General features: G+C 42.3%; 1 protein-coding gene across 1 annotated transcript in view; it reads left to right on the forward strand.

Annotated features, from left to right (window-relative positions):
* Window positions 1-2,613: 2,613 nt before the first annotated feature.
* Window positions 2,614-10,545, forward strand: part of mei4 (meiosis-specific, MEI4 homolog) — a gene marked incomplete at its 5' end in the record, with an annotated part of 18,671 nt that continues 10,739 nt past the window's right edge. Inside the window, 4 exons of the mRNA XM_079290290.1 lie at window positions 2,614-2,620; window positions 4,237-4,482; window positions 5,539-6,068; window positions 10,209-10,340. Of these exons, the coding sequence (XP_079146416.1) occupies window positions 2,614-2,620; window positions 4,237-4,482; window positions 5,539-6,068; window positions 10,209-10,340 (915 nt within the window). The remainder of the gene's footprint in view (window positions 2,621-4,236; window positions 4,483-5,538; window positions 6,069-10,208; window positions 10,341-10,545) is intronic.

The following is a 10,545-nucleotide window of genomic DNA, read 5'->3' on the forward strand; positions in this document are numbered from 1 at the left end:
CACTGCCGCCATTCTGCAATTACTCGCACACAAACATCTCTGACTCCTTCTCTCTAACAGCTAAATATTGATTGTTCTTAAGATCATTTTTCATCATCAACGTGATGTCTGACAGTTCAATTCTAAAAGATATTCAGTATGTTTTATTAGTAATACAATGTATTCATATAGAAAGTACAAAAACACAGAATATTTTAATGAAATAGACCAATAACATGAGTGCATTGTGGGAGAAGTACTCAGATGGTTTACTTCAGTAAAAGTAACAATACCACGACGTAAAAATACTCTGTTACAAGTTGTCGAGAAGAGTTGAGATCACGAGAGCTGCCTCGAAAACATGCTACACGTTCAGAGGAAAGTCAGGATATAAAGGCACGAAGCGTATACTCAGTGCCCGAGTGTTTCCTCTGCAGACAGGCTAACATGCTAACAGGCTAACAGGGTTCAGCACCACGGACAGCTCCCTCCTGATCTCTGAAGAGACTTCATGTTCTAAACAGCTAAACAGAGCACCAATGACATATGACAGAATATGTTCAGCAACATCTGAGAAGGAAGTTTGAGGATGAAGAGCAGCAGACTTTGAGACGATCTCGCCGCTCCACGGTCGACCAACCACCAAGACCTGCTGGACCAAAGCGCCACCAAACTGTCCCAGGGAGGAGAGCCCAGATGGAAGCTAAACTAACCCAGCTAGGACCTGAGGCTACTCCACTACCCAGCATGCTCCTGGCTGACTGATGCCCGGTTGCAGGGAAAAAAAGATGGATGAAATAAGACTTTCAGGTGAACTCAGCAACGGCAGGTCGGTGACTGTTGAGGATCTTCACACAGACCTGGATCCATCGTGGTCCAGCATCAAGCTGAACCTGATGATGTCGGCCTTATTATCATTTTAAGAAATATTCAGAGTACTTCCAATGAAAAGACTCGGTGCCAAAATAAAAGAGGAAGAGGTCCAATCGACCACTTTACAACCTCCACCCCTGTATTTTATTTCTACCTTATTTTATTTCACTTGGTGTGTGTTTTATTTATTTACTTCGTTATGTCCATTGCGTACCTGTTTTAGGAAGCTGAGACCTGTAACAAACTGATGTTATATTTTATTAATTTAAAACAACAATGAATGATGGCATTAGCACTGGCTGAGAACAATCTTATAGACGGACCGGAACAAGGTGATGATTAGTTGACGCTTCGCCTTGAGACCAGCTTCACTCTTTATGCTAAACGTTAGCATGTGGATGCTAAAAGAAAAACATGGCAATCAGTGAGGAGGAGAAAAGTGACATGAGGTCAGATTTGAGGAGCTGCACTTGATGCAACTTTTGTCGGTTTGTTCTGTTCCCTATATTCCAAACTGAAGCACCTTTTAGCGACTTGTTACTTTAGAGGCAGAGCTGGCTGAAAAATGATTTTTTTTCTCAGGGTCTATATCATTTGCACAACCAAAAGCGAGATTTCATACATGAATAATTTATCCCCACTTATTTTTCATCCTGCCAACGTTCACACGGCACATCACATCCACCCTGTGCAGATTGATATCATGTTGCTGAGTCACAAAGCAAAATTTGAAAAAGTTTATTCCTGCAGAGAGACGCCTCGCTGCTGTCCGTCTTCATCCAACATGGTAGTTTGTGGAGTTATTGACTTTAAAGTTTTATCTGTGCAAATATCATTTGAGAATATATATATTACATGTAGTGTGGGAGATGCACTGTTTATACTGCAGGTGTGCAGATAACATGAGGGAGGTTCAATTATTCATATCACTTTATTAACGTGAATAAAGTGAGTAAAACACCCCAAAATCTGGGTGAAAATACACCATTAAAAGTTGTAAAAAGAGTGCTTCATTTAAATTTGAAGCAGGACAGTCCGAGATATCCTAACTTATTTAGTCCTTATTGGTCAAGGTACAACTACACTTCCCATAATGCAACTCAATCTGCAACTCAATCCATGCTCGTGATTAATGAACATATCTTCATGTTTTACATTTTAAGAAATTGGTCGAGTGCTCCTTTGAAAGAAGTAAAAGTGAAAATATGCCAACCTGTACTTAAAATCACCTTAATTTTAAGTTAAGTTGCTCCATTTATATTATGAAAAAATCTAACTTGAAATTAGAAAATACTGAACTAAAGTTGACTTGCATTTAAATAAATATAAATCTATCCTATATATATATATTTAATACTTTAAAGGTTTCAATACAGCTTAAAAAGACCTGTTAAGAAGAGCACGGTTTGTATGTAAAATCTGAAGCGACTACTTGTCAAATAAATGTAGTGGAGTAAAAACTACATTATGTCACTCTTAAATGTAGTAGATTAGAAGTATAAAAGCAACATAAAACTGAAATAATCAAGTACAAATACCCCATAATTGTACTGAAGTATTTAACAGTTATATTCCACCTCTGGCTGTGAGAAGAGACCCACATGAAGAGATCCTTCTGTAACGTTTGATCCACCATCTTTCTTTTTTTTGTCACAGAATTCTACGGGTCACAGATTTGGGTGTAACACCTGTCCAGTGTAAAGCTATGGTAGTAGCATCGCTAACGTTAAGATTGTAAACGTGTATTGTGACGTTGAGGCGATGGAGAGTAACGAGTGTCATTTAAAAGGTAATTATTAATTATTTAAAAAAGGTTATTTCATCAGTTTGACAGGTGACGTTCGTAGCTCAAACCGGAAATGTCACGTAACGTTAAACTGACGTTGTGTTGCGTGAGCTAAAATAGCGTCACAGTAACTTTAGCTAACGTTAGCTAGCTAGTTAGCTAACGTAGCTATAGCTTGCCATAGTTTAGCTTAATTTACTGCTGTAGCGTAACAACATTCATACATTGGGCACCAGACTGATCTGGGAATTGGATGAAAGCAATAAAACAAGATGAACAAATAAAATGTTAGCCTAATAAGTTCCATTTGATTTCCGATTTCCGATAATGGACGCATAGCAAAAAGCTAGCCAACAGCTGTAATTGTCTATAGCCTAAAACGAACAACTAAGCTACCTTCCTCAATCATACAATACAAACAGTTTTGTGAAACGCTTAAATCTTACAAAAGGAAATAACAAGTGGAAACGAGGAGAACGTAATCTTAAAGAAGAGTGGGACATGACAAAATAATATGATTGATCATCCTAAAAGTAAAGTAAACTCTGGAGAACATATTGTGGGATGAACATGAAGACCTCAAACAAACCATTCTGTTATGATTGCAATATCCTACATTGTGGTTAAAGGTAAATATGTAATTTCCTGAAAAATCGAGTCAGTAATCACAAAATATAGACCTCAATGACACATTTTAAAGTGATTTAGTGTGTTTATTTATTCATGGTTGAACATTTACATTGAAATGCCCACTTAAGTACAGCTCTTGAGGAAATGTACATTCCATCAGCACCACATTGTGTTTAGTAAACGTAGACAGGCTTCCAGCCAAGTACACACACATGTATAGGGCTGCAACTAACTCAATTAATTTACAATTTATCTCGTAATTATTTCATGACAAGTCGATTCATTGTTTGATCTGTTAAAATAGCACAAAAAGCCCAAAGTGACAAATCTTTGAATTGCTTATTTTGTCTGACCAACAGTCAAAAACCCAAATATATTCAGTTTACTCTCATATTAAACAAATGAAAGCAACAAATCATAAGCTGAGAAGCTGGAATTTTAATAAATAAAAACTGCTAGCACATAATTTTTTTGTTTATGGACTAATTGAGTATTTTTGTCAGTTCACTGGTAAGTGTCTGTTTTTAAAACATTAAATTAAATAACAAAACATTATTTTGAGGGCTTAAGGACGGTTGGCTGCTGGTTAGCCAGGGTAACCTGTAACCAGTGTAGCATTAAAGCATGGTGGAATTAGCGAGCAAGCTAACTAGAGCCAGCTTGCCAGAGTAGCTAGCATCTGCGTTTACTCGATAACCAGTGACGTAAGTCACGTTATTCAAAGTTTATGTGCATATTGTCTTTTTGATTCTTTACATTTTATTTAGTTTGAGTATAAACGCCTCCGTTCATGCTCGGAGCTTGCGCGCCGTCAGCGGAGGCTCACAAATCTTAACTCTTGTGAATCATGTATCTTCTCTTAAAACTGTAAAGTGGCCGAGTTGCCAGAGTCTCTTGCCTCTGTGGTTTCTATGTTTTGTTGGGTTTTCCCTAAAAAACTGTGGCCCCCATCCTTCCCTCTGTTCCAGCAGCGAGTCGGGCGGAGTGGCGTTTCATCAAAGACAAAGCGGGCGTGGCCGTGGCTGTAATAAAGAACAAGCCCTCGGGAATGAGTGGCGCCGAGTACGCCGAGGATCTGGCCCTCTGGTGGAGGCGCCGCGATGAAAGCCGGGAGGAAAGGAACCGAAGGCTTCAGCAGGAGGTGCTGAGGCTGCAACAGGAACTGCTGTTGACCAGAGCGACGTCAAACAGGAGGAGCAGCACGGAGGCAGCAGGTCTTCCTCCATCGTTACTAAATGAAGTAGAATGACCCTACAAGCAGGAACACTTCTGCTCCTGATGACAGTTATACTTCTGTATTTACATTAAATATATGTAGTAAAAGGTGCAGCAGTGGAGGAATGTAACTAAGTACTTTTACTTTAGGTACTTGTGTACTTTGCTTGAGTATTTACATGATCTGCTACTTCCTACTCCTCTTCCACTACACTAAATATTGTACTTTATACTGTACTACATCTCAGAGGTACATGTTGTACTTGTTACTGTACTACATCTCAGAGGTACATGTTGTACTTGTTACTGTACTACATCTCAGAGGTACATGTTGTACTTGTTACTGTACTACATCTCAGAGGTACATGTTGTACTTGTTACTGTACTACATCTCAGAGGTACATGTTGTACTTGTTACAGTACTACATCTCAGAGGTACATGTTGTACTTGTTACTGTACTACATCTCAGAGGTACATGTTGTACTTGTTACAGTACTACATCTCAGAGGTACATGTTGTACTTGTTACTGTACTACATCTCAGAGGTACATGTTGTACTTGTTACAGTACTACATCTCAGAGGTACATGTTGTACTTGTTACTGTACTACATCTCAGAGGTACATGTTGTACTTGTTACAGTACTACATCTCAGAGGTACATGTTGTACTTGTTACTGTACTACATCTCAGAGGTACATGTTGTACTTGTTACTGTACTACATCTCAGAGGTTTACGTTTTGTGGATTATTTTGTGGTATTACTACTTCAAATGAAGGATCTGAATACTTTGTCCAACACTGTCTGAAGGTAAAAGTGTCGTAATAATGAATTGTTGCAGAGAAGCTGATTCAACAGACGGGAACAGAGAGGTGAGCTTTTGTTGAAAACATTGATAAAGATATGAAGAGCTTTTCTCTGCTGAGGCCTTCAGTCTGAGGAGGATATGTGAAGGACGGACTCGTCATGATGATGATGATGATGATGATGATGACACATAAAGCAAATCCTCACATTTGAAAACAAGACTTAAGTTTTCTGTTTCAATCTTCCAGGTCACGACGACGTAATGGACGACGCTTCTCAGGATCTGTTCGGTCCAGGAAGTGAGGCGTACAGCGCCGACCTCCAAGCAGGCTGCGGCTCGGAGACCCCTGAACTCCTGGAGATCCAGGACCCCCAACCTGCCACCCCCATCCCTCAGCCTCCGGTTCCAGGATGTCCTCGTGGAGAACCCGCGGTTCCTCACGTACCGTTCCTCCAGTCGCTGTGCACCCTCCAGCGAGTAGTAGAGAGCGACCGAGGCCTGGAGTCCCTGTGGTTCAGCCCCGAGGAGGGCGAGGCCGGGTCCGTGTTGGCAGACTCCGTGTGCCAGCTCCTAGACTCGGTGGTGGCGGCGTGCCGGGACCCCCCTCCTCCTCCGCTGGGACCCGGAGAACCGGTCCTGCAGGCCTGCCGGGTGGCGGCCCGAGCGGTGGACCTCTTCTGCTCCCAGAGGCTGCCGTCGGTGGAGTTCAGGAGGCGGGTGGAGGAGTCGCTGAGGGAGCTGACGGAGCTGCTGCTGCACAGAGATCAGCTCAGCGAGGTGAGTAAAGCATGCAGTGTGTTTCCTTCATAATCTGGAATATATCAGATCTATGAACAAGCACCAGTTCACCTCGTTCTCCTCCTTGTTGTCTGGTCCTGGTCTCTTGGACGCGCAGCAGGATCAAAGTTTCATAGACTTTGTTCCGTCAAATGTTTATGAATGTGTATTTTCAACCTCATCACACTGGCGTTAAGATCAACATTTATTATTCTAAAATTTGACCTACGTGTCTGTTTCATTATGTGGCGTTATATCCAATTTCTTCACTTTCAGTTGGACGGAAGAAATACCTCATTTAATAATTATGTTATTAATATTAACATGATATATTTAGATAGATATATAGATAGATATATGACATGTATATATATCTTGGTTCTGAAAAATTAATCCAAAGCTTCACGTGTTAAAGCTGCATTCTCTCTAGTGTCCACCAGGGGGCGACTCCTCTGGTTGTATAGAAGTCTATAGAAAATGACTCTACTTCTCTCTTGATTTATTCCCTCAGTAAACATTGTAAACATGAGTTTATGTCTCAATCTCTAGTTTCAAGTCTTCTTCAATACAGCATGATGTTCATTTAGTACATTATGGTCCATTTAGAGTCACACAGACCATAAAGCAGGGGATGCTTTAGGGCGGGGCTACACAGTGATTGACAGGTCTCTAATAGACCATAAAGCAGGGGATGCTTTAGGGCGGGGCTACACGTGATTGACAGGTCTCTACGGCACTCCTCCTCAGTCCAGATATGGTCACTTCCTGTTCAATTGTTGCAAAAAAACAAGATGGCGACGGCCAACATGCTGAACTCGAGGCTTCAAAACGTCCACAAACCAACGAGTGACGTCACCATGACTACGTCCACTCCTTATATACAGTCTATGTTTAACACACTTAACATTGTAACTACATAAGTTCTTTTGTCATGCTAACTTTCTGTGTGTATTTGATGTAATATGAGAAACACACACCTCCTAATGTCTCCTTTCATATCAAACATCGCAGTCAGCTCCTGACTTGAAAGGTGGCTATTAAAAAGTTTTAGTCTTCCTCCGCAGCATGAATAATTAACATGTTCTCAGCGGTGACGGCACAAAGCAGCAAGTATCAAAACTTTCATTTTCCTGGCACAGCAGGTGAAAAATATCTGACATGAAATATATTAGATACAAAGAAAAGAAATTAAAAGAAGATAAATCTCACTAAACCAAAGAGAGATTCTAAGTGATCCCCTGAAAGTTCGTGCAGACGCACAAATTAAACATTCAAGTAAAGCTGACATGAATAGACGGAGATGAGATTCTGGGATTATTAGCGTTATTAGGGAGCTTTACTCTGCAGCAGTTGGAGTACAAAAACAAGTTGTAATACCTCCCAATCTCCCAGGAGCATCATTAAAGATTCATGATGTTTTATTTTACAGAGGGCAGGACTATTGGTTTGTTTGTGTAAAGAAATATGTGATGACTCAGCTTAATGTATTCCGCCGCTGCAGCCGAGAGCTTGTAGGTAAAAGTTAGAATTGATCGTCGGTGTGCTGGAACCAGAGAGAGTGTGATGAGGTTAAAATGGGCTCGGTACGTTTTCTGTGCACACTTTTATAGATTCATGGAGGAGCATTTTAAAACTGCAACGAATAATTATTCTTCAGGCTATAATTAAGACAAAGACGGCCTTGATCCAAGACAGCGACGGTGAACTAGAAGCTTGATATTGTGGTAACAGACGGAGAGTTGTCTCTTCTAGACGTCGTGGTGCTGCAGGGGACTCCCCAGCTATGTGGTCAAACAATGAAAACGATGGTCTTCACAGTCTGAAGTGTGTCTGGAGGAGGTGATGCTGCGAGCGGCTACACTTTACCCAGCAGGAAGGCTCCGGCCTCCACAGCAAAAGGAGCGCTCTCCTTTCTCCTTTCCTGGCTCAGGTTTCTCAGACACGCCTTGAGCGGCTGTTGCCGTCTACGAGGACGCAGACTGGACAAGATCAAGAGCCCAGACCATGAAATCGCAGAATCTTGAATCCCAAGTGGAGTTATTCAAATGTCACTCTCCCAATGGGGTTTGACTGCAGGCATATTCCGTAGTAATAACCTTTGAGAGAGGAGAGCGGTTTGGTGTCTGGCCGGCCTCACACAGCCTCACACCGGCATCATCTAACCGTGTCAGCCTTTTGTCCACCAGACGAACTTTTATTACCTTCCGGTTTATTGCATCCAGCTCGCCTCATGTGTTTCAACCCCGAACAGAACGCTCGACCACCCCTTTCATATCTCCATTCATCTCCAGACAATGCTACCGTTCACTCTTATGGCTACAACATTTGCCTGTAAATATGAAAACCGGTTGTTTTACTGTCGTGCTTTGGAAGAAGACGCTCAGTGCTTCCAGAGTTTCCAGAGACTTTCGATCCACAGAGGCTGGTGCAGTTGTGTGTTTTTTCCAGGCAGCAACCTCCGGTTCTGAACAGTGAAGCCAGTGCTTCACGTGTTAAAGATGCATTCTCGCGGTTACGCCATGAGACTCGTTGTAGTCCTGTTTCTTGAGTGTGACGTTAGTACTGATTGCAATAAAAAAGGACAAAGGAGAATAAGTGTAGCTTGACATCAGTGGTGAATCACAATCACAAAATCCAAATACTTCAAACACAGCAGCTCTTCAAGTTCTTTGTTGTTGTTTCTGTTCCCAAAGTAAACAAGCAGCTCGCTGTGTTTGTGCACCAGAAGGCGAGAGAAGGAAGGAAGGCCCGAGGACAATCTGGTTAGAAAAACAATGTGCTCCCTTCAATTGTTTCAAAATTCTGAATTAATCTGTTGGATGGGAGAGTCATCCCGACCATTTCAACACGATGTCCTCGCATCATTCAGCGCTCGAGAGGTAATCAGCAGCAGAGGCAACGACGACGCAAATAGAATTCCTCTCTCTCTGTTCGTTCCTCTTTAAGCTGCTCTCGTTTTGAAGAACAACCAAACACGCCTCTCTGATCAGCTGTAAGCATCAAACTCTTTCAGCTCTGCACTTCCAAAATTGTGCGAGGCTACTAGTTGAATTCCCCCCAAAAACCCACAGTGAAAGGACAGCAATGGCCACGGTGCCCCTGAGCCAAACAATTGATCCCCAGCTGCTGCTGAGGCGGAGGAGCTGCCTGCTGGCACGACAACAGACTGACTGTTGAGAAATATGAAAAGCTGAGTGAATATAAATGAGGCTGTTGCTGAATGTGAGCATGCATACTAAGCACAGTCCCCCCAGGGTCAGGACAGGGTCTACAATTAAAACCTGTAGCAGCAGCAGCAGCTAGCGGTTAGCTGCATGTGTTTTTAGGACGGAACACGTCGTGTAATAATATATAAATCCCCTAAAAAGACCACGCCATCAGTATCTACTAACAAGTGTTGAGCAGCTGTTTATATCGAGTTTATTTAGACTCGATCCCAAACACAAATACTCACTAGAGCACCAGATGTGGATTAATCCACCGCAGAAAATAGTCCCCAACAGAACACACTATGTCCTGTGTGTTTTATTGATGAAGACAGTAACCAGCTGTTTCAGCAGATTACTGATTCGTGTTTTTAAAAGATTCACGTCAGTAGAATTCACTGAGCTCGGAGCTGAGAGACGGACAGGAAGTGAGACAGTACTGAGAGACGGACGAGCGCGTTGTTGGTTTCAGTCTTTTTGAGGCGACAACCTCCGGTTCAAGTCAACGCTTCACGTGTTGAAGCTGCATTCTCTCTAGTGTCCACCAGGGGGTGACTCCTCTGGTTGTATAGAAGTCTATAGAAAATGACTCTACTTCTCTCTTGATTTATTCCCTCAGTAAACATTGTAAACATGAGTTTATGTCTCAATCTCTAGTTTCAAGTCTTCTTCAATACAGCATGATGTTCATTTAGTACATTATGGTCCATTTAGAGTCACACAGACCATAAAGCAGGGGATGCTTTAGGGCGGGGCTTCACAGTGATTGACAGGTCTCTACCAGAGACGTATACGGCGTCTCTATGTCTCCTCCTCAGTCCATATATGGTCACTTCCTGTTGATGTTGCTTTAAAGTTTTAAAGGTTAGTGAATAGAGAGTTTTAAAGAATCTCTCACTGAGTAAAATCTTGTTTTTTTTCTCCAAACCTTCAGCTCTGGTCTGCAGAGAAGCTGATGGAGTATCTGATCACACTGGGGGGCAGCAAGATGTCGAAGTCCTTCCTCATTCGTCACATCCTCTCTCTGATCAGCGCCCTGGCCGACCAGCTCTGGTACTTCTTCCAGGTAACAACCACCCAAAGCTCTATTTCTCCCCCACCGCCCCACTCTCTCTCTCTCTCTCTCTCTCTCTCTCTCTCTCTCTCTCTCTCTCTCTCTCTCTCTCTCTCTCTCTCGCTCTCTCTCTGTCTCTGTCTTTAGTACATTATGGTCCATTTAGAGTCAAACAGACCATAAAGCAGGGGATGCTTTAGGGCGGGGCTACTCGCTG

Source organism: Melanostigma gelatinosum (assembly GCF_949748355.1).
Source record: "Melanostigma gelatinosum genome assembly, chromosome: 19".
NCBI lineage: Eukaryota > Metazoa > Chordata > Actinopteri > Perciformes > Zoarcidae > Melanostigma > Melanostigma gelatinosum.